General features: G+C 39.4%; 1 protein-coding gene across 8 annotated transcripts in view; it reads right to left on the minus strand.

Annotated features, from left to right (window-relative positions):
- The window catches only part of LOC121456506 (speckle type BTB/POZ protein), an 80,354-nt gene that overhangs the window by 6,505 nt on the left and 48,995 nt on the right, over nt 1-24,854 (minus strand). For all 8 annotated transcript variants that reach the window (XM_041664721.1, XM_041664714.1, XM_041664718.1 and 5 more), the window contains 7 exons: nt 16,239-16,382; nt 15,428-15,549; nt 12,151-12,302; nt 11,920-12,047; nt 4,872-5,049; nt 1,131-1,186; nt 552-674 (listed from right to left, as the gene is read on the minus strand). In XM_041664721.1, coding sequence (XP_041520655.1) covers nt 552-674; nt 1,131-1,186; nt 4,872-5,049; nt 11,920-12,047; nt 12,151-12,302; nt 15,428-15,549; nt 16,239-16,316 — 837 coding nt within the window. In that variant the 5' untranslated portion in view covers nt 16,317-16,382. The remainder of the gene's footprint in view (nt 1-551; nt 675-1,130; nt 1,187-4,871; nt 5,050-11,919; nt 12,048-12,150; nt 12,303-15,427; nt 15,550-16,238; nt 16,383-24,854) is intronic.

Here is a 24,854-nt window from a genome sequence, read left to right on the forward strand (position 1 = left end):
AAAATCCATTGATTTGTTTTGTGTATGGGGCATGTGTGTGTGTATGTGTGTAGGTCAGAGAACAACTTGTGGGCATCAGTTCCTACACTCTGTGGGTTCTGGGAATTGAACTCAGATCCTCAGGCAAAACACCTTACCCATTGAGCCACCTCATAGGCCCAAGACTATACAGTCTTTTTGATAAAGTTTGAATAAGTTAATGAAGTAAAAAATATCTTGAAAATTATAAAGTACAACCCAAACGTTAGCATTACCTGAATCTTTATTCTTGTTGGGTTAAAATTAAGACAGAGTAAGAAGAGGTGACTATCAAACATCGCCCTCCGCTCCACTGGATGACTTCGATAGTTTACCACTCAGAGCACAACACCTCGAGCACCAAAAGGTTGCTACTGTGCTGGAACAACAGGATAAATAAGATCGTCTTGTCCAACTAAGATGTATGTATGCTCACTTCATCCATGATACTGCACATAAGCCCTTTCACAAAACTGAAGAGGTCACAGGAACACCTGGTCCTATGATTATTTTCCTATTCTTTTTTATCTTACCTTGTCAGCAGCTGCCAGCAAATCATCAGCCATTTTGTCAAGGTTTGGCGCCTTCCCTGTGTAGATGAAGCACATCATTTCCTTAAAGACATCAGGTTCCACATCGTTGATTTCGACCCGATTCTGTGCCGGAAAAGTCAAAAATGAGAAGCATTCCAACAGAACACAATTCTAAACTATACTCATGATGTTAAGTTCTGGTGAAGAAAGCAGCTTGTATGAGTTAAAACCTAGCATGGATAGAAAGCCTCCTCCCTCTTCTCTTCCCTCCCATCATTGTATACTACTTTTATTTTATTTTCTCACAGACAGTAGCAAAACAACTACATGTGTGATTTTTTTTTTTTTTAAATCTCTGGACTTTCTAGTATCTTTAACCCAAACCACTGAGATGATCTGCTGAACAGTAAGTCCACATCAACTGGGACACTCCCTGCTCTCAGAAGGTGTCTGTTCAAGAAACAGCACTTTAATAACATGGCAAGATAAAAGATAATTAGGAAAATAAATCTGCAAGACTGGGAAAGGTCTTACTGTAGTCACTGGGTTAAAAAGAAACATGTCCGTTCTGTTACACACCTTTTTGCTCTCCTCCATTTCGTGTTCAAACATGGCACTGAAAACTGGAGACCGAGCTACAAAGTGAGAGGGAAACAATGAGGTTATGGCATGGGAATTGCTTGATTACCCTAGCAATAATGATGATCTTTGTTCTTCCTATTCCATTCAGAAGGAACCGATCTTGGCCTCAAATCACATCAGAATTATAAAACTTATGTTTTCAAAACATTTCTTTGGCTCTATTTTAATCATCCACATTTAAATGAAATTATTTATCTATATTGGGCAACAATGGTATATATACTACTTATGTAAACTTTGAACTTCAAACTGGAAGGTATTCCATGGTCTAAGCAGGGTGTTCTAATATCTGGACTTTTGGCTGGAACAATGACTGGCACCTCTATAGAGACCACACAGGAAGAAGGTCAAGAGCTGGGCTCAATGGCATGCACTAGCTTGATAATGATCATTAATGGCAAATTGCCTGTCCCTCTAGTTATGTGTTCTACGCTCTTTCTTGTTTGGTGAAACCATCTTCCTTAACATTTAATTTTTTTTCATCACAGAGAATTCAGTTTTTCTCTTTAGAAATGGGAATGAAGACAAAAGGTCAAGAAACAGTGCTATATATGTTCCACAGTGCTATGGTCCACATGCTTTCTATGAACACCCATGAAACACATACACACAAAAAATAAGTAGACTTAATTCCAACCAGAACAGTAATAAAGAACTCATTTTTTTTCATATTGTTGAGTAAATCAGGGGTTGAGGCCAAAGTTGACACTTCCAACCCAGTACCTAAGAGCAAAAGGACAGATAGAGAGTGGGTAGGATGGTGGCAGAGACCTAGAACTTTTGGCCTTTACATCAGAAAGAACTAATTTTAGTTCTGCCATTTTCTAATCATTTTCTTGGTAAAATCATTTAACTCTCTGAACCATTTACCCCTGCTTCTCTTGATATATATATATATTTTTTTAAATTTTTTTACAAAAAATTATAAATAAACGAGGCATAGTGATGCATTAAGTGTAAGGTAAGAGATTCCGAGTGTGAGGTCAGCCTGGTCAGAAATTTCTCCCCACTTTTTAAGATTTTGAATGTGAACTTCAGTATTTTAATCTATTTCAGAAGGTTATCTATACCTTCTGATCTTATCTCAGAAGAATTACAGACTATATGGTGCTCATGGACTGGTACTTTAATACAAAGGAAGGGTCCACAGCAGCAGGTGGGGTTTAGAAAGTCATCAGTGAGCAGACCACACTAATGAAATGGAACAGAATTCCCAGCAAAAATAGAGGGAATACTGAAGCAGACTGTTAGGGCTGACAGCCACATGAAGAAAAGGTGAAGAAAAGGGAGGGAAGGCACACAGGAGAAATAGCTGGGGCAAGCAGGAGATACAGCTTGGCGATAGAGTGCTTGTTGAGCATATGTGGGGCCTAGAGTTCGATATCCTGAACCATAAAGGGAAAGAACAAAGTAGTCAAAGAACCAGGACAAAACTGGAGCAGAGTCAACTAGGATAGGATCTGCAGCCTTTCCAACTTAGGGACTATCAGGTAGTTCACATAACTTCAGAAAATTCTTTCCTAGTAAGGAGGTGAACTGAGGACAACGTGGAGAAAGGAAGCAGACAGTGAATGTGCTACCTCAAGAAATTTAGCTCAGAGTATGTGGGGAAAAGAGCACATGCACTGAGAGAACCAGGTTTCTAGGAAGGCAGGGCAAAACTCAGAGAGCAGAAGTATACAGAACCATTCATCCTCAAGTTAGGGACACCTCCTTACCACTGAAAGACAGGTAAGGGAACAGTAGTCAAAGATGCTCCTACAAGAGGGCCTCTTGGAAGGAAATGTGGGCAAAGGCATCCTTTAGGAGTTGGAGGAATCTCGAGGGGATGACAGAAGTCTGAAACGTCTACTGTTGGGAAAAAGAAGGAGGCTGACTGTATCTACAGAAAGATACACTGGGGGTCGGGTGGGGTGGGGAGTTGAGTCAAGGAGATGGCTCAGCAGATAAAATGCTTGCTGTACAAAGCACGAGGACCTCTTTTTGGATCCCTAGTACCCACTTAAAAGCCAGATATGTATCTGTAACACCAGCACTGGGAGGACACGGGAGAGCCATGGGAGGGATCCACTGTGTCCCTCCCATGTCCTCAGATCCCTGGATTGCACTAATCAATCAGCTCAGTAAAAATGGTAAACTGCATGTCACTGAGAGACCTCAGCTCAAAAAGTAAGGTAGAAAGCAACAGAAGAAGACATGCAACTTCTGGACTCTGCATATATACACACAGTAATGTAGTTGCACAGATATGTGCAAAAACATGCTTGTACCACACATACAAGAAACAAACATTAGGCCGGGCGGTGGTGGCGCATGCCTTTAATCCCAGCACTCGGGAGGCAGAGGCAGGCGGATCTCTGTGAGTTCAAGACCAGCCTGGTCTACAAGAGCTAGTTCCAGGACAGGCTCCAAAACCACAGAGAAACCCTGTCTCGAAAAAAAAAAGAAAAGAAAAAAGAAACAAACATTAAAAGAAAGAGAAAGAGAAAGAAAGGGAAGGAAGGACGAGAAGGAAGGAGGGAGGGAAGGAAAGAGGAAGAAGAAAAAAAAGAAACATGTTGAGGGCTTCACTATACAGACAGACACTAGTCTGAGTTGCTCACTTCCTTCAGCATTGACAATCTAGTTGAGGCAGAAAATGGGAAGTTGTGGGCTGGAGAGATGGCTCAGAGGTTAAGAGCATTGCCTGCTCTTCCAAAGGTCCTGAGTTCGATTCCCAGCAACCACATGGTGGCTCACAACCATCTGTAACGGTGTCTGGTGCTCTCTTCTGGCCTGCAGTCATACACAAAGACAGAATATTGTATACATAATAAATAAATAAATATTTTAAAAAAAAGAAAATGGGAAGTTGTCACATGAGACAGCTTGAGCTCGTTTCAAGAGTAAACCTTAGAATGATAGAGTCAAGATGTCTCAACAGAGGAGTCCTGGGAAGAAGTATGTTACTTGGAGAGCCACACAATACTCTCTTATGCTCTGTACTCTGCAGAGCAGTGTGTAGCTATGGCTCCCATTTTCTATAGGGTGAAGTCAGCCTTCTCTCAGTTCCTCCTCTGGGTGGATCTTTCTGGTCTTAAAGATCAAGAACCTGATGAACAAGACCTGATCCTCTGGGTCAGTAGCAAGTCTCATTCTTCTTGTACTTTTATAGTGAAGAGACAACTTAACCATCTGAGGCCTAAGTCTCAGCTTGATAATACTTACTCCCTTGACCAGAATCCTCTACATTGCATCCAAAGCCCAACTAGGAGCTACCACCTGCTCTTAGGTACTCTAAGAGATACTTTCCCAATGCAAAGATATGCAATATTTTTATATAACCACCATTTACTCAAGACAAACCAGAAATGCTGCTTTTATGAAAAGTAGCCTTTTTGGTTATAAGAACTATCCTCAGAATACAAAAATACAGTACAGGTATGGTGGCATATGCCTATTATTCCAGCACTGGGGAGTTGGGGCGAGGATGGGGTTAGGACTAAAAGTTTGAGGACAGTCTGGGCTAGTAAGTTCCAGGTCAGTCTAAGCTGTCTCAAAATACCAAAATGAAAACGAACTTTGAAAATGTATTTAGGTGCAGAGTTCAAAAGCTAAAGTTGTTCCAAAGGCAATTTTGTAGCCACTAGTTTTCCTATTGCATCAAAATTATAAAGTGAGTCATGAATAAATACTAACCTGCTAGGATAGCCTTGTGAGCCTGGAATTCTTGGCCAGCCACACACAAGCAGCAATCTGTGAATCGGGAATTCTCCCACAGTCCTCCTAACTCATCCGCCAGCCGGCACTCAGGAACCTTCACCATATTCATGGTGTTCTGTCCAGAAATATTGACGGAATCTTGTACTACACTCACCTGTGAAATATAAGGAGACAGAAACAAAGCTTTTGTTACCAGCAGGTGGAGAGAGAACTTCTGCCACAGTGCAGAAATAGAAGATTTAGATACCACACATTTTCTTGAAACTATCTCCACAAATCAAGACTTTCTCCTTTGAATCAATTAACCATTTATTATAATCGTACTTCTTTTATACCACACTGTAGACAATGACAGCCTCACAGAGTAAGTTCTTCTCCAGTTTCTAATAAGTTCCATCTCCTTGCAAACCCAAGCACAGCTATCAAAGAGAAACTGACAGGAACAAATGCTCAATTTCAAGTATTCCCTTTACCCTGCCTTAAAAGAAAGGCTACACGCACAAAGAACTACTATAGAGGTCACTGCCTTAGTTGGCATTTCTATTGTTGTGAAGAGACACTATGACCACGGCAACTCTTATAAAGAAAAAATATTTAATTGAGGTGGCTTACAGCTCAGAGGTTCAGTCCATTATCATCATGGCAGGACACGGCAACGTGCAGGTAGACATGGTGTTGGAGAAGTAGCTGAGAGTCCTACATCTTGTAGGCAACAGGAAGCGGTCTGTCTCACTGGGCATGGCTTGAGCATATATGAGACCTCAAAACCCACCTCCACAGTGACACACGTCCTCCAATAAGATCACATCTACCCCAACAAGGCCACACCTCCTAGTAGTGCCACTCCATTTGAGGAACCATTTTTTTTCAAACCATTACAGTCACTATATAAAACTCTAAAGAAATGTAGTAACTTAAGCCCAAAAGCATTTCAGTTATTTTAATTAAGTCAGGAAACACAGATAAACTGTGGTTTCTGTAGAGCTTGGTAAGTAGCTGACACTTCTCAAAGACATTTGATTAATGAACATGATGGCTCACAACCCATAAAGATTAGACTAGGGAGAACTTCCAGTAGGGAAACTGGGTGGGTATACCATAAGTTTTATACCTGAATTCAGTCATCTGTGACAATGACATTCAAGATGGCTGACTGCAGCTTAGATATGCACTTATATATACCCCTGGAACAGAACGGCAATGCCAATTGTATGGAAGGCTCCTTCAACCTTCCACTCTGGTTTCAGAAGCATGTTTCAACTAGTTTAATTAATTCAGCCTAGACAGAAATCAAGCTAAATTTTTAGATGAGTTAGTGAAAGTCAGCTGTTGGGATACCAGTTATAAGGACTTACAAATCACATTAACATTATAAAATATGCTAGTCATTAAACAAAAAATAACATCCGACAAAGCAGCCATGCACCCAACAAACACTGTGTTTTGTTTCCTACAACAAACACATCATGTTAGAAAAGTTAAGTTCAAGCAGAACTCAAGCCTTGAGAATTAACTCCCTGCTCTTCTACTGCTAAGAATCTGATGAGAAAGACAGTTGAAGAACATCCTGGATGACCCAGATTTCTTTTGACCTTCAAGATGCAAGTCATCCTTTAGCTGCAGTCATAAACCCAGAGGCAAAGTTAATGCTTGATCTATATGACCTATAATCCCTTCTGTGTAAGAGTGAGGTATTTACTACCAGGTCAAAAAACTTATTCATTTGTTTAAAACTGTTATGATCTTGCACAAGGAGGCAGTCAAGCTAATCAATTATGAATGTGCTCAGCATTAGAGCGCATTTATCAGGAACAGATTATAACAATATTTTAATAACCCGGACCCAGCACAAACCACCCCACAGAGATCCTCTCTTGCTTTTTTTTTTTTTGTAAGATTTCTAATTTGGTTCAATCATTTTCTCATATTAGTATCCTCACTTCTTTGATATAATATTAACACTAAAAGTGAGAGTTGTCTGTTCCCAGTTATAATTCTAAATACTAATTTAGGAAAAAAAAAGGAAAAGACCAATTAAATCCTACTTCCTCACAGAGAAAGGCAGGAATCCCCAGGGATGGACAATGTAGAGAATGGAGAAAGCTTTTGGCACTATGTTTCTAGTTTGAATTAAATCAGGCTGACAGGAGCCCAAAATCATTAACACTTAATAGCAATTGAGTAGACTGGGTAAATGAATTGGCAAAAGCTAAGCTGAATTTCAAATGAACTATGGTTACCAGTGGACTTTCTGCTGGCTAGATACATGCTTGGTAATGAATGGAGCCCAAAGACTGCGACACCCCCCAGTAGGGCTATTCTCCTCTTTGGACACAGACAGGAACACAGCAGGAAGGAGAAGGTACCTTTATTGCCTGAGTCAGGCTTGTTCTGTAGATATATGGATGCTTGGAATCTCCAGAGTCCTGAATGTCTGGCACCTCTTACCAACATTAAATACGCTTAATTAAAAATAAATTTTAAATGGCACTCAGAAATGAGTCTTCAGAGCCCAAACTTTTAACTTAGAGAGGAATTGTTTTCCTTTGCAAATGATGATGCTAAAATGAGACCATTTTGAGAAAAATGAAAGTTTTTTTTTAATGCCTATAAAGTTGACTATGGAGACTCATTCAGAACTGCAGCTGTGAAGATGACGTGACTGTGACATTTATGTCGTCTTATAAATGAATGCATGAAAATGTCTCAGGAAGACTGTATAATCTACAAAGTTTCAAGTTATGGGAGGGTCTCACTTTTAAAGTCAACTTCTTTTTCTTTTCTCTCTCTTTTTTCGTTTTGTTTTTTTCAAGACAGAGATTCTCTGTGTAGCCCTGGCTTTCCAGGAACTCACTCTGTAGAACAGGCTGTCCTCCTATTCAGAGATGGGCCTGCCTCTGCCTCCTTAAGTGTGGGACTAAAGGTGTGGGCTACCATGTTTGGCTTTAACTTCTCTTTTTTAAAAAAGGAAATTACAAAGAAAAAATTTTAAAGAAAATTTCATGAACAACTAAGGACTATCAAGCCTTGTATATGTTCATCCACTAAAAGGGAAATCCATGGAAATATTTAATACCCATGAAAGACTAAGTACTGTCAAATCTTGTACAGTCATCTCTATAAAAGGGATAATCCATGAAAGGCTCTTTAGTGTCTATAGAATTAAAAATTGAAACAATAAGGAAATGCCACACATTGTTTATAGCGTAGCACATCATCTGCAGCAGAAGACTAGCAGCAACCTGAATGTCAATCAGTAAGAGAACAAACCACACAATCATAAAACAGACTTTCCCTTGTACTAAAAATAAACTGTGGTTGCATTTAAAGTATAAATCTTAGAAACAATATTTTAAAAAAGCAAGTCCTAGATGACAACATTAAATCTCATATCAGTTTTATAAAGCTCAAAACCAAGTAAATCTTAAGAATGTATTGTTCAGGCACATAAACATTAGGGAATAACATAAAAAGTGAAGTAACTGCCTCATTCTTTGGTCAGGGGACAAGTATTCCATACACGGGAACAGTACACAGGCTATCCTCTAGTTACCGAGATATCAGTGTGGTAGTGGGTTTGCCTCATAAACATGTTTTATAACCTACCAAGATGCTACATAGCAAGCTAACATCTCTGTAGGTCAATAAAAAGCAAATATTAGTTGTTCCATATAGTATAACTAATACATACGACCAATTCACTAAAAAAAAGAAAAATATGAACAGACATTATTTATTTAAAATTGGTTAAAAAAATACATATTCTCAGGTAAACAAAGGAATAGTCTATTCTTGAGAATGGAAAGGATATTTTAAAAACATAAGCTAATGTCTGGATATTTTATAAGTGGTGTTTATATTTCATATGATGTTTCCTATTTCATCTTAACTGTCACCTTACAAAAAGGACTCTTCTACCTGCATAGGCAAAGAAGGGGGAACATATGACACCTTCATAGCTAAAAGATATTTGTTTTCAATATAAGTGACTGGAAAGGGTTAACAGAAGCTGAAAATTTTCACAAAGATTTCCTATGGCTCAAATTATTAAGGAGAAAATTTTAAAAATTTAATTTAAACATGCTTTGTATGTTCTCCCTTTCAATACTAAAGTCAATACGCTCTACTAAGAAAACTTGGGAGAGCCCTTGCTCTCTTGGGTGAATGGCATTCAGCTCCACTTAGTACGGCACAGCAGACAAGAAGTGGGAAATGGAGAGCTGACATGGCCTTGACATTAATTTGCTGTACAATGTTAGGAAAAATTACCTGACCTCCTGAGGCACTGCTTCGCTTGTGTAACAGAAATGAAGAAAACAGAACTAGTCTAGCTCAAAGGATTGCGATAAAGATGATTCAAGAAATGCTTAGAAAACATTTAAGTATGTTAATTAAACAAATGCAGCTTGGGAAAATCGCCATATTTTCTAATAGAAAAAACTCATCAAGAACTGAAAGTGAACCCCATGTGGCATATTACAAACAAGACCACCCACCTGGTACTTTCAGTGATACCACTGAATTAAAGGCCAAAGAGGCACAAGCACGGTGCTCAGTCTTTCCCTTCCTGATTTCCTGTGACCTCTGGGAGCACCAGAATCTCTGAACTAGCTGCACTCAGTGCCCATCAGGAGAGCAAAGAAGTATCTGGCGCAGACTGAGGGAGCAATGCAGCATAGTGTGTACTTGTGACTAAATTCCATGTGGATATCCTTTCATAAAAACCTCTAAATAATTAGAAAATAAGGGAAACAATAGAACATAAAATATAAACAGGAATTAAAATAAACTTGTTTATAAGTACTCTACTGATACAAGAGAAACAGGTCAAAGGAATAGGACTTACATGGAAATGGTCTAGCTGTGAAAAGTGCTAAGAACTTGGATGAATTGCAGACATTTTAAAAACCCACATATCAAATACACACCCCCACACAACCGTCTTGCAGTGTTGAATGCTACTAAGTCCACAGAGAGCCTTGGAACAGGAACGAGTCTCACTAGGCACAAGACCAAGTACGAGAAGCAACACTCAGCACCTGTGGCCAACTGGGAAGTGTGAGAGGAACAGATGGCACACCTGGTTCTATGGCGAGAAACCACGGCATCAGCAGAACCCAGCAGACGTTTCCCCGTTCAACATCTCCTCATTTCCAACGTGTCATCGCACTTCCCTTCTAAGTCAGTAAGGCAAATCTAAACTTAACCACAGGATTTCTCCTAAGAGAATTTCATATGGGGAAGTGAAAAAAGAATGCTGGAACTCAGCCTCAGCCCTAACCATAGGATAAGAGTAACCAAGTGAGGGCAGGCCAAACAGTTTCCAAATCACAGATCACAATCCAGGGGTCAGAGCAGCTGGAATAGTATGGGGACACCAGGAAAGGATGGACCCACTGTAGACTTGAAAATGTTACGAGTCACGGTACTGCCTAAAATGCCAGCGGTAATATTTAGAGAAGATTCTCTTTAGAGAGAAGCTTGAAGACTGGCTTTCATTTTCAACAAAATTAGAATTTTCTACTATCTTAAAGGGTTTTTTGTTTTGTTTTGTTTTTGAAATACAAATCTTCAGCACTCAGGAGGCATAATGATAGGAGTGATCTTGAGGCCAGCCTGGGTAGACAGAGCTGCTTTTAAAACCAAAGGGGTAAAAAAAAAAAACAAAAAACAAAACTCACAAATTTCTAGGACAGACAACAGGCAAAGACTGAAACTAATGCTGTTTCTACAGCATCTAACCTCAAACAAAGCCATAGTTAATTCTTATTGTTCTATTCAGGCAAACGAGTGTGACCTGCAACTTAGCAAGACTTAGATTAGATGAAATTCACATTTCAAGTTCATTAAACATAAAACTGCCACTCTTTACTTATTTATTCAGACGCTGTTAATCTACCATTTCTTTCGGTTACTCTGGAATTAAAATGGAGAGGGAATGGCTAGTATACAAACTAAATTTTACCTTTTCAGTGTACAAAGTTTTCTAATCATTAGCAATTATTTGTTATAATCCACAGTCTGCTACTACCGGCCATGCTTCATGAAAGGGCAAGAGTTCTAAGGGACAAGTTCCTGGACTACACAGGTGTGATATGCCTTTGGAACGGTCATTGACACACAACGCAAGCCTATTATTTGATGAGCTAGCTGGCAATTGCGACACTTGCCTGAACTCAGCCTCATGAAAGTACAAAACCACTTGCTTCACTCTCAGGAAGCAGTTCCCTGACTGTGAGATATACAGGGACACTAATACTCCAGTTTAATAGAATTTTTATTTATTTACCCCAAGTTTCTTGCATTTCTCCATGTATGGAAAATGGCAGGAAATGTCTCATTACAATATATTGTACCCATTTTAATAAGCCCTTTTCAGTTGGATCTTGGGTCAAGAAATTTTTCTAAGCTTCTCCAAAGGCTCTTAGGCCACTGGTGAGAGACACTGACCCTTCAATATGATGACAGCTGACTCTCACCTTCTAAGCTACCAGTTTCCACAGCTTTTACCCTAGAAAAAGTAGCCCCTCCCTTTCCTACTTCATAATGATTCCAGCAAGACAAATCATGAACACTCAGCTCCTCCAAGCAGTCCAAAGAGCAGAAAAGGAGAACAACCCAGCCAAACACTTGCCACCCAGGAAGGAACCAGAGACTTTAAGCAACAGAAACACAAATTTAGTTGCAGTTGCTAGTCACTGCTCAGCTTGAATGTTATAGTATTTGAACCGCCCCACACACAAAAAAAAAGAAAAGAAAAGAAAGAGTGAAGATCCTGACTCAAGCATCTCAAAACTGACAGATACAATCTTCATTCTTATGAACAGTAACAAGTAGAGAGCCCAGGTGCCCAACAACCTTGAAATCATAAGGCAGTTCAATCAGTCACATAAATAACATTTGTACAGAACCACTCCCCTTGGGGATTTTTCTCATTTCACATCCTTGACACAATACAATTAAGTCTACCAATACACATCAGGTCAGGGAATTGCCAGTCTCAAAGCAGGGCAAAAGGACTCACCTCGCAGAAGAGGGTGAGCTTGTCATCAGGGAGAAGCCCATTGGCCTCGTCCAAGAGAAAGTCTCTACGAATAAATTTTTTGAATCCCCAGTCTTTGCCTTGCACGAACCTATAAGCTCGCTGACTCTCTAGAATGAAAAAGAGAGTCATATTTAGAATTCTCAAAGACCAGCTCAAATCCACAACTTATCAGTGTATGAAATTACTGGATGTGAAAGTAGAAACATTTACCCATAGCTTTGGTTTCTTCTCCCTTGGCATTCAGGATGGAGAACTTGAACTTTGCCCGAACTTCACTCTTTGGACAGCTAACCAATAACAGGTAAAGTGACAGGTAATCTTTGCTTTCTTCATCTAACCCTTTTGGGTTTACTCGCAAACACCTGCCCAACACAGAAACAAATGTGGATTAAAAAAGCCTTATGGCTCCTGAAGTCTAGCAGGAAACATCAGAATCCAGAGGGGAAGAAGTGTTTCTGTTGCTGTTGTTGTTAGGTTTTGTTTTTTAGAGTCTAAGTCCCTTACCAGGAGACTGATTCAACAGAAACTTGAAAACAATATTTTCTACACCAATTTGGATCAGCTTTTAAAAATTAGACAAAAATAAAAGGGCATTCACATCTCTTACATCTCTGCCATTTCCTTTATAATTGTCAAATCATTCACCTATCTCAGCCTAAAACATTTAAAATGTTTTTCAGACTACTCTGTTTTTCATTCTTTAATCCCAGAAAAGACAGCCCTCAGTTTCTCATGGAGAAATACTTTTTTAAAAAGTTGAGAGCCATTTAGTAACCCTGTGCGAGAAAAATGTATTCTGGAGAAGTATCCACATAGCACATACTCTTTTTTATTTGTTTGCTTTTCTAAACAGGGTTTCTCTGTTTAACAGCCTTGGCTGTCCTGGAACTGGCTCTAAAAACCACGCTGACCTTGAATTCAGAGATCCACCTGCTTCTGCCTTTTGGAATTAAAGGTATGTGTCACCACGTCTGGCTGATACATACTCTTTTATAGATATTTTATTGTGTATGTGTGTGTGACATGCCTGTGGAGGTCAAAGACATGGGATCCCTTTGGAGCTGGAGTCGGGTAGTTGTGAGCCATCCAATGTGTGTGCTAGGAACCAAACTCAGATCCTCTGCAAGAGCAGCAAGTATTCTTACCTGCTGAACCATTTCTCTAGCCTTCAGCAATTATATTTTAAGAGTTAAAATAACAGAGGTATTGTGGAAGAAGCATATTCGACAGGGGAATGTTCTAAGCTTGGCTTCTAAATAAGAGTTTAAGATGCCAATCTGTTAAGGATGATTCAAAACAGAATCTAGACAAAACTTAATAGGTTCAACTGAGTTAAATTGTAAATGTCATTAGCTGAAATGCATGGAGTTCAGACACTGCTCTACCACATAGCATACACAAGCCACATGTATCTTCAGGCTTTGCCAGGGTTATGTCACCTTTCTCAAACAGGTGGTCTAATCCAGTGACTCTCTAGGGAGTACAGATGCCAAATATACCACTATACAGTATGCTAGAAAGGTTAAATATAATGCCAAGGATAAACATTTCACTCAATAGTTAGTCTACAGTTTAATGTACAAAGTCAGAAAATATTAAATTAATAAACTCTTCAGTGGGTTATCAGAGATCAAAGTGGAAGATCTTTTTTTATTTTTTAAAAGATTTATTTATTTATATGTATTCAATGTTCTGGCTGCATGTGTGCCTACACTCCAGGAGAGGGCGCCAGACCTCATTACAGATGGTTGTGAGCCACCATGTGGTTGCTGAGAATTGAACTCAGGACCTCTGGAAGGAAAGTTAGTGCTCCTAACATCTGAGCCATCTCTCCAGCCCAAAGTGGAAGCTCAGAAACAAAAATGTTCTGATTTTTGCTGGGGACATATAGCTGGTTGTGTCCTTAACTACTTGCTCCTATTTCTCAAGATGGCACTCATCCTCACTCCCAGATGATAGTCACCTTGCAATAGGCACTAGTTCAGGAACCCCAAACTTAATCCATTCAGAGCATGAACAACATACTATACAGTAAATTCAGAGAAAGCTCAAAGACTTATTGGCACGTGGTAGATATACCTATTGTTACTTTACGCACAGGGAAGCTACGCTTAAGACATGTAATAGCATGGAACGTGAGTAGAGGAAATGAAGCCTGCTATGTAACAATGTGCCTCCTGGATAAATTTTATCTCCATCCTGCCAGTTACAAAGCCAAATAAGGATGACCTTGAACCATTGCCCTGTTCCTTTTTGAGAAAGTCTCATCATGTAACCCTGGCTAGCCTGAAACTTGCTATGCAGACCAGGATGACCTGGAATTCAGAGATTCACCTGCCTCTGCATCCTGAGTGCAGGGATGAAAGGTGTGTGCCAGCATACCCAGCCTAATCTTGAACTTTTATGAGACGTAGAGAACGACTCTACCTCTGAGCAGTGGGATTTCAGGGATCCACCACCATGTCCAGTTTATGAGTTCTGGGGATGGAATCTAAGTCTTCATGTATGTGCAGGTAATTTAAAAGTCAAGTCAAGATTTTATGTTAAAAACCTTAGATTTGTTGCTGCATGTGATGACACACACCTTTAATTTCAACACTCAAGAAGCAGAGGCAGGTGGATCTTTGTTTTGAGTTTAAGGTCAGCCTGGTCTTCATGCTGACTTCCAGGCCAGCCAACACTTCTTAGTGAGACCGCATCTCCAAACAAACAAAAAGAAACCCACAACAACTAGACTTGTTGCTTTCTAAAAAAAACCAGAAAATCTGGTGATAGTTGGCCCTTCTCCAAACAAAACTCTAGTTAGCTGAACTGGGTGACTACCAATCCTTCATACATTTACTGGAGTGCCAAGAACTAATCCTAGAACCTCCACATGCTAGTTGAGCACTCTGTCACTGAGCTACATCACCGGCCTTCTATAAACCTTTAAAAATTTTAAATTACACTTATTAATTTCTTTTTTAAAATTTATTATATATAGTGTTCTGCCTGCATGCCAGAAAGGGCATCAGATCTTATTACAGATGGTTGTGAGCCACCATGTGGTTGCTGGGAACTGAACTCAGGACCTCTGGAAGAACTGCTGAGCCATCTCTCCAGCCCCTAATTTCTTCTGTGTGTCTGTATCCGTGGGTCCATGAGTGTCATGGTTCTAGTGTGGAAGTCAGAGGACAACTTGCAGAAATCAGTTCTTTTCCTTCCACCATGTGGGCCCCAGGGATCAAATTTGGGTCTTCTGGTAACACTGGCACTCTTTCCTCATTTACCCTATACAACCTGAGTTTGCTAAATTGTATTAAACTCATTAAATTATTTCAAACACTTGTAGTTGAGTACCTACTGTGTCTGGCACTATTATAGGCAATAGGACAACAAAAGTAAAATCTGTGCCTTTAAGAACTTACATTCTGCCCATATCCTATTCAAACCAAGCAAAACAGGCAACTTATGGAACAAGTTTACAACTAGAGGTGTTCTTCCTCACCATTTCAGTTTATCATTGGCTCCTGATGAAAAAGTTGAACTTTTTATGACTTCACCCATTTCCTCCCGGCAAAAACTAAAGTTATTGATGGTCCACATGTAGGAGAATTTCACTACCTTGATCTGTTGATAAAAAATTAGGAAGGAATTAAATAAGATGTGGGGAACCTGGAAAAAACAGGTTGAAGATCAGATAAGCACCCCTCCCTTATCCCCACAGAAGACTGCAGTTCAAGCGGTCCCTCATCTACATGGAGAAATCTCTGACCTACTGCTTTTATAATGCTTTCAACTTTTGAAAACACTGGTTGGAAATGAGAAAAACACAGTCAAAGAAAGAACAGCAACAATAACAATACAAGAACAGGGTAGGTAAAGTCTGAAGCTTTGTGGTCCTAAAAGAGTCTGTAATTGACATGCTGATGCCATTCTGGGGGCTGTGAATCTCAAATACTGCTCTGAGCTTTAGAACACATACCTATCAAGGAGGATCTAAAAAAAATCTAGACAAAATTTTCTCTGTGAGTTTGAGGCCAGCCTGGTCTACAAATCAAGTTCCAGGATAGCCAGAGCTGTTACACAGAGAAATCCTGTTGCAAAAACAAACCCCAAAAAAATCTAGCTAAAGATTCCCTCTTGAATCACCATAGAAAAGCATTAGCCTTGGGGATTTAGACTCCATGTAAGGAAAATAAGAAATGCAAGGCTAATAAGGACCTCAACTTGTGCTTTTTAGCCCCAGAGAAACTAGGAAACCCAAAGTTGAAAAATGATTATGTTGCTTTTGTCCAATAGTGAAAACTTGAACTTACCTGTGTATAGCACCAGCTCTCAGCCACGGGACCACTCGACATTTCTGCCGGAGGTGGAGGACTTGGAACCCTTGACATCGCCAGTTTGAAGGTTAAACTGGGTTTTCAAAGTCAGGGGGCAGAGATTTCTGGTTTTTCTTCACCCTGGTAAGATCCAAGAATTAAGATTTATTAGCCCCCTTTTTAACTGATTTTTTATTTTATTTTATTTTTTGGTTTTTCGAGACAGGGTTTCTCTGTGGCTTTGGAGCCTGTCCTGGAACTAGCTCTGTAGACCAGGCTGGTCTCGAACTCACAGAGATCCGCCTGCCTCTGCCTCCCAAGTGCTGGGATTAAAGGCGTGCGCCAACATTGCCCGGCTTAACTGATTTTTTAATGTTAATCTGAATTTTTATTATTCTTCTCTCATATAATACATCCTGACCTCAGTTTCATCTCTCTCTACTCCTCCCAGTCTCCCCAGTCCTTTCCCTCTTCCCTATTATCCTATTATTTGTTTGATCTTCTAAGATACTGGAAACTTTGTGGCCTGTCTGAAATGTTCTGTCCTGATTTAAATATTAACTTCAGAGAAGACCATGTAGTCTCCTGGGCAAAATTACATTATTGTTCAAGCACAGTCGCTTACATTTTTTTTTTTATTTTTTATTTTTTTTGGTTTTTTGAGACAGGGTTTCTCTGTGGTTTTGGAGCCTGTCCTGGAACTAGCACTTGTAGACCAGGCTGGTCTTGAACTCACAGAGATCCGCCTGCCTCTGCCTCCCGAGTGCTGGGATTAAAGGCGTGCGCCACCACCGCCCGGCAGTCGCAGGTAGATCTCTGTGAATTAGAAACTGTAAATCAAGTTTCAGGCCAGCCAGGGCTACATGAGACCTTGTCTCAAATAAATGAATGAATTAAATAAAAAAAATAAAATGCCATTACTCTTCTGCACAATGCTCAACATTATCTTTAAAAACTGCTGGGAAGGATGTCATACAACTTTCATCCCAACACTCTAGAAACAGAAGCTGGTGTATCTCTTGAATTGGAGGCCAACCTCGTCTACACAGTCAGTTTCAAGCCAACATGTACTGCACAGCGAAACAAAACAACAAAAGAAACAGACACACGTGATCAAAGGGTGTATTAAAGCACATCTCTGAAAAGCTGTTTGACAAAGTCAGCATGGCTAGCACTAGATACCTCCTTGCCACCAGAACCTTTCCTTAGGACACAAATGCTCTGCTCCAGTGGAAAATGACCTTGGTACCTTAACCTCCAATTTTCCTGATCACCTGTGCTTCACTGCAAACTTAAGAACAGCCTTCTGTTCATCTTCTCCGCCAGCTGCTCTCTTAAAGGGCAACATTTTTACACCTCCCCTAGATGTGCTCCTTTCTCCACAACATCACGTCAAATTTTCACCTGACTTTCTAGATTTTTTCTTGCTTTCTCTGCTAATCATTCCTCAACCTCAACCCCCCCCCCACACACACACACAACAGAATCTATTATGTAGCTCTGGCTAGCATGGAACTCACTATGTAGATCATACTACCTGGAACTTAAGAGATCCATCTGCCTGCTGCCTCCTGGGTACTGGTATTAAAGGTGTGTGCCACTATATCTGGCCTTCTTCAATTTCTTTTATTGGATTTTTTCTTTTACTGTTATTCCCCATGGCTTAATTTTCAATCATATTCCCAATTTACATTCTTATGGCAACCAATCATTTCAACAGTATCAAATTTCTGCCAGTACACAAACATTCTCAAGTCTCTTAAACTTACACCTCTTCTATAGCCCCAGGCCCCTTCCAAATAGCTGCTATACATCTTGATGGGATGTACCACTAATAAATCCAACTCAAAACTATTTTTATAAATTAGGTCATGGACCAGTGTGATGGCTCAGCGAATAAAGGTGCTTGCCATCAAGCCCATTGACCTGAGTTTAAGTCCTAGAATCCACAAGGTAGAAGGAAATAACTAAGTCCTACAAATTTTCCTTGTACTACATGTGTGCCATGGTACATGCATGATATCCCCACAAAATAAATAACATATATATAATGAAATTATTTAAAATGTAAGGCCAGGAGTGCTAGTACATGCCTGTATCCCAGCACTTGAAATTCAGAAGCAGATCTCTGTGAGTTCAAGACTAGCTTGGTCTACATAGAGAGTTCTAGGTCAGCCAGAACTGAGAACCTGTCTCCAAAACAAAACAACAAAAAAACAATTAAAAGTCAAAAGATGCAAAGTTGCAGAGATATATAGGGTAGACACAGAAACTCTGTTCCACTGTTGGTGAGACACTAAATAAAACAAGACATATACTGTGTATGTAGAATTTGGTCAAAATTTGTTTGAAACCACAGAACTTAGTACTCCCACTTTGAATAGAATGTGCACTACAGCGGGGCTTGCCAAGTTTGGAAGTCACAGAATTACTTCTTAAGAAGAATGTTGGTCTTACCCCCAAGGCTTCTGATTCAGCAGCTTGAGATGGGCCCAAGAGTGCACTTCTAGCAAGGTCCCAGGTGGTCCTGCAGAGCTAATTCTGGGACCACGGTGAGAACTACTGCCCTAGAGAAGCACTTATGCACAAGACATGGGCTAGAGTGTCAATGTAACAGTGAAAAACTAGAAACAAATTAAAAGCCCTTTAGTAATGAACAGGTAAGTAAACTGGGTTATTTCCATATAATGAAAAATGAGTTTTAGTGTTTAAAATAACTAGATTCTGTAAGACTGTGGTCTCCAAACACAGTGCCAATATAAAGAACAAGTTTTTGAAAAATAAGTGTAGTTCATTATTTCTACAAATATAAGTATTGGTACAGATAAAAGCATACTGTAGAAGCAAAATAAGAATAAGAGAAACAGCAAGTTGTTACCAGTTTCATGGGGAAATAAAATTTGAAAAAAATAGAAGATACTTTGTCTCTTATGTTTTTGTTCTTAAAGATTCATTTTTATGCCGGGCGGTGGTGGCGCACGCCTTTAATCCCAGCACTCGGGAGGCAGAGGCAGGCGGATCTCTGTGAGTTCGAGACCAGCCTGGTCTACAGAGCTAGTTCCAGGACAGGCTCCAAAGCCACAGCGAAACCCTGTCTCGAAAAACCAAAAAAAAAAAAAAAAAAAAAAAAAAAAAAAGATTCATTTTTATTTTATGTAAATAGGTGTTTTGTTTGTATATACACATGTGCACACACATGTGCCTGGTGCCAAGGCCTGAAGAGGACATCAGATCCCTTGGAGCTGGAATTACAACAGTTATGAATTGCTATGTAGGTGCTGGTAATTGAACCCAGGTCCTCTGGAAGAGCAGCCAGTGCTACTAAGCACTGAACCATCTCTCCAGGCCCTCTGATACCTGCTTTAAAATAAGGGTGCTAGGAAGTAAACAAAAATTACAAATCTCAACTAGAGATAACAGGTGCTTGAGTATCTACTATTCTAACTTAAATAATTTTTAAAATGATAACGATAGTATGTGTGTTTATTACATATGTGCATGGGTATGTGTGTGTGTGAGCACATGCCATCGTATGCATGTGGAAGTTAGAGGACAACTCTTTAGAGTCAGTTTTTTCTCTTCTTCCCTTTACATGGACTGCAGGGATTGAACTCAGGTAGTCAGGCTCGCAGAGTGCGCACTTTACCTCCTGAGCTATCTCACCGGTATGGTGCTGTCTTTCCTTCTGCCTAGCTACCTGGAAGATCTAAGACAAACTCTTTGACTCATCTCCTAAAATGACAGGTTTACGTCCTAGTCTACAAGCTTCATTTTATATTTAATCACACATTCTACTCTACATTAGTTTATTTATTTTTAATTTTTAATTTTTTTTGGATTTTCGAGACAGGGTTTCTCCGTAGCTTTTGGTTCCTGTCCTGGAACTAGCTCTTGTAGACCAGGCTGGCCTCGAACTCAGAGATCCGCCTGCCTCTGCCTCCCGAGTGCTGGGATTAAAGGCGTGCGCCACCACCGCGAGGCTACATTAGTTTTAAGTTCATTATTTTCCTTTACCTCTTTGCTATAATTCTTTGCACTATTATAGTGTGTGGTTTTTTATGGGTGAAGGGATCAGCACTCAGGTCTTCATGTTTACATGGCATGTTTATCACCTGAACTGTCTCCCAAGTACTTTTTCAGTTTGCCTGATGGTATAAATGAATAATAGCAAAATTATTCAGTAGTAACACTATTCACAAACATTTGCTTAAATAGCACTGGCAGGATTAATAAGATATATCTATCTGTACTTATCCAAAATAAATGTAACTAAATGTTCCATTGGTCATAACACTGCCCTAGTAGAAGCATTTATAACTAAAGCGTCATCTGCCATCACAGATGAAGTTAGTTGTCTTACACACATGGCATGCTGTTCCAAACAACTGCGTTCACCGTGGGCTTGTGCAAGTCATGAGACCCAGTCTCACAGGCTTGTTTGTCTAGTAACAAGTTAATATACCTTAGGCAGTTTTACAAATCCCAGTTATCATTGCTACCAAGAAAGAAGTTGCAGATTTCCTACTTTTGGGTAGTGCAGCAATGAAGATGTGAATTTTACATGTGAGTTAAGAGCTTAAAACCTGGCTCGTGAAGCGTGTGTTGAGGCTATCCTCCACATTGAGTCATCACAAAATATGGATCTGAGCTCATTTTGAAGTTCTTTCTTTTAACCTTCAAATTCACTTAACAATAATTTATAGGGCTGGAGATGGAGCTGAGTGGTAGAAGGCTTGCTTAGCCCCAGTTTTAATACCCATTATTTTAACAACTACAAATTTTAATTAAAAGTCTAGGAAAAAGACATATTTTTTCTAATGCTATTCTGTTAATTTCTTAGTTTCTTTCTACTGATTATTACTCCATTATGACCAGGAATAAAGAAAGACTATTTTATTGAGATTGGTCAAATATGTGTTTTTTTCTTTTTCTTTTCTTTTTTCTTTCTTTCTTTTTTTACATTTGACTTGTTTTATAACCAACTCTTTCTTTGATCTTTTTTTTCTTTTTCTTTTTTTAAAATGCCCAACCTAGCACCTAGAAGAACCGAAGAGTCAATTTCAGCTCTGAGAAGCTCTAACCAGACAACCTGCTGGGAGGGAAATTGACTGGGATGGCAGAAGTCTAATTAATTTCACTTATAGTGAGTACCATGGGCAAAGTGTTCATCAGCAAAGTAACCTGGTGCTGCATGAACTCTTCAGCACTTCATGCCAACCACTGCAGATGCTCGGTAAAAACAATCTTAGGAAGGAAGAGATCTATTTGAGGGTCATAGTTTGAGAATGTTCACAAGAGACAACTAGAGCCAAAATATATTGTTCACAGCTTCAAACAAGTTAAGACATGACAACCCAAGTTCTCCTTAGAAAATGATTTTCCCAGCTTACCAAACTCTAGTGCACTGACAACTCTAGGCTGAGGATGCCTTTATATACCACCGTTTATTTTATTTTATTTTTTTTTTTTGCTGTCTCTGTAAAATCCTGACCTGTAAGGAAAGACCTTCCTGGATTACACAGAAAAAGATGCTCTTCAGCATATTCCTCTCAACTCCAACACTGCAGGCAGTGTTACTAGTTAATGGCCATCTCTGATGGGATGCTTCCTAGCAGTACTATAAGACCCTGAAATTACTAACCATCTTTTGACAGGGAATTTAAGTCAATAAATATCATACAATTTCTAACTAGAAGGTTAAACTGTGGAAGGTATGGTGTAGGTAAAAGATAAACATATAAATGCTGTCATGCAAAAACAATGCTTTGCACTGAGTCTATACAGTTCACTTTTCAACTGAAACATCTCTTCCTGCTTTGTTATAAACTTGTAAATATCCGATTGCCTGTAGTAGGTGGGTTTTTTTTGAAACAGGGTTTCTCTGTCGTTTGGAGCCTGTCCGGGCCTGCAGTAGGTTTTAAAGACACTTAAACATAATTTGCATCTGTTCTTTGTATCCACTCCTTTATTGCCTAACATAGTGCCTAGAAACAAAGGTATTATTCACTCTGTAAACATACTTTGGTTAAAATCCTTATCTAGTTACATTAAGTTAACTTTTCTGGGTTTTGTTGTTTCTTTTAGACAGATCTCTAAAACAAGATTTCAAACCAATACTGAGTACATCAGATGTGCAATACAATGACAATCAGTAATCTGTTCTTTTGGATAAATTGAAAAACATAGGTGCAAACTGTTGAAGGAGGCTGCTTGGCCACTTGTTCATTCCACAGCCCCCCGAAATAATCACACAGACACTGTATTAATTAAATCATGGCTTGGCCCATTAGCTCAAGCTTCTTATTGCCAACTCTTACATATTAATTTAATCCACTTCTATTAATCTGTGTATCGCCATGTGGCTGTGGCTTACTGGCTAAAGTTCCAGAGAAAGGCAGGGCTACATGGCTTCTCTGACTCTGCCTCCTTTCCCCCAGCATTCAGTTTAGTTTTTCCCTACCTACCTAAGTTCTACCCTATCAGGCCAAGGAAGTTTCTTAATTAACCAATGGTATTCACAGCATACAGAGGGGAATCCCACATCAGCAAACTCCTAGCCTATAACATCAAGTCCAAAATCTAGGGAAAATGAGGGAAAGAAGAAAGATTGACTGTAATTTTTTCATTTTGGAAATACATACCAAGTGGGCTAATTAGAGTTAGCCAATAATTAATTGGCTTCTTATATAATCAGAATTATTTCAACATGTAGACAGATTCTATTAATAATAAACAGGAAAGCCAATTGTTTATGTGTGTTTTTCACTGAGGTAAGCTAGGATACACTAGAAAAGTATAAATCAGACAGCTTGTACAGCTATTTTGTTTAATCTTTCATGAACATTCCTTCATCATTAATCTAATCTACTCATCCAGAGAATTAAAAAAATAAATCATGCACACAGTTTACCTCATACATGCTGAGTTAACTTTACATTCATCAGGTTTTAAATGACAGGAATAAATAAGATCATAAAAATATTAAGTTAAACCATGAAACTAAATAGTGCTTACTGGCAATCCCATGTGATACAACATAATACCTAGCACAAATGAACTAAGAATGTAGCATGAGCTAGGAACAGAGCTTTCTACCAGAGAAGAGTTAAGAACTTTAAAAAGCCTACCTCTACCTTTCTTCACTTTTAGACTTGTTCAGTTTCTAAAGAAAACTCCCATGTCATACCTATTTTAAACCTGAGAGATGTTAACATCTTCTAGAATATAAGATGCCAAAACAGCTGATTTACAGATACACACACACCAAAAATACATAAAAGATTTGGGTATATTATTTTCAAAAGGCTAATGTGACCTAAAAGGAGTTTCTGTTTCTTTTGTTAGTGTGTTCAAGCATATTCAGCCCAGGAAGTAATAATTTCTCATTACCTTAGGGACAGCTATTACAGGTCATAGTGACATCTATTAAATACACTTTTTTTTCTTTTTTAAATATAAACACTGTTATGGTTTTCGTCTCTTTAAGAGACAAGCCATGCCCACTCCCTGTGACCTCTGCCCTCCTCCCGCCATCTTAGATTCTGTCTGTCCCATCTTGGCGGGCATGTGTCTCTCTCTCGGGCCCTTCTCTGTCTCTCTCCTTTCTCTTCTCTCTTCCCTTTCTCCCTCTCTCCTTTCTTTACCCTCTCCTTTATGTAATAAATATTCAATTCTATTCTGTACGATGTGTTGCCTATGTCCCTTCTACCCGCCACCTGCTCACACCCACTAGCCACATGGCAGGACCAGCCAGCCCCACCAAAAGCCACTCTACCGGACACAGTGCTAGCAGCTTGGGACCCTCTAGGGTCATGGCTACTCTGTGGGGGATCTTGCAGCATTTTTAAAAAAATCATAAAAGCACTTGGGAGGCAGAGGCAGGCGGATCTCTGTGAGTTCGAGACCAGCCTGGTCTACAAGAGCTAGTTCCAGGACAGGCTCCAAAGCCACAGAGAAACCCTGTCTCGAAAAACCAAAAAAAAAAAAAAAAAAAAAAAAAAGAGAGAGAGAGAGAGAGAGAGATACTTTTTAAAATAAAAACACTCCAGGTAGTGGTGGAGCATGCCTTTAATCCCAGCACTCAGAAGGCAGAGGCAAGAGGATCTCTCTGAGTTCAAGGTTAGCCTGGTCTACAGAGCAAGTTCCAGGACAGGCTCTAAAGCTACACAGAGAAACCCTGTCTCAGAAAAAGAAATAGAAAAAGAAAAGCACTGGAGATTTCAATCAGCAAAGAAAAAGTTAAGGTTTCTTGTATGTCTATCCAGCTCATGTTCTGTACAATCCTACAGGACCACAGCTTTTTGTTTGTTTTCGTTAAAAAAAAAAATCCTATGTGCCTATACAAGGTCTTTGTAATATTAAGTGGATCTAGAGATAAAAAGAAGCAACTACTTCCAGTGTGGCAATGGTGGCCAAGGCAACCACAAACCCATTGCAGTTCCTGCATCTAGCGCTTGTGGACAAGCATACAGGATCAACAATTCATACTGTAATGAATAGTGATAAATTGTCGGTACACTTCCAAGACTTGATGACTTTGTAATATGGTGCTGGAAGATGTCCGAGTTTGAAATTACACCAGAAGGATCAGATTTTACTAATGGAAATAATGTA

The sequence above is a fragment of the Microtus oregoni genome, unplaced genomic scaffold, assembly GCF_018167655.1.
Source record: "Microtus oregoni isolate MIOR12 unplaced genomic scaffold, Mior012 000015F_ref0000493, whole genome shotgun sequence".
Lineage (NCBI taxonomy): Eukaryota > Metazoa > Chordata > Mammalia > Rodentia > Cricetidae > Microtus > Microtus oregoni.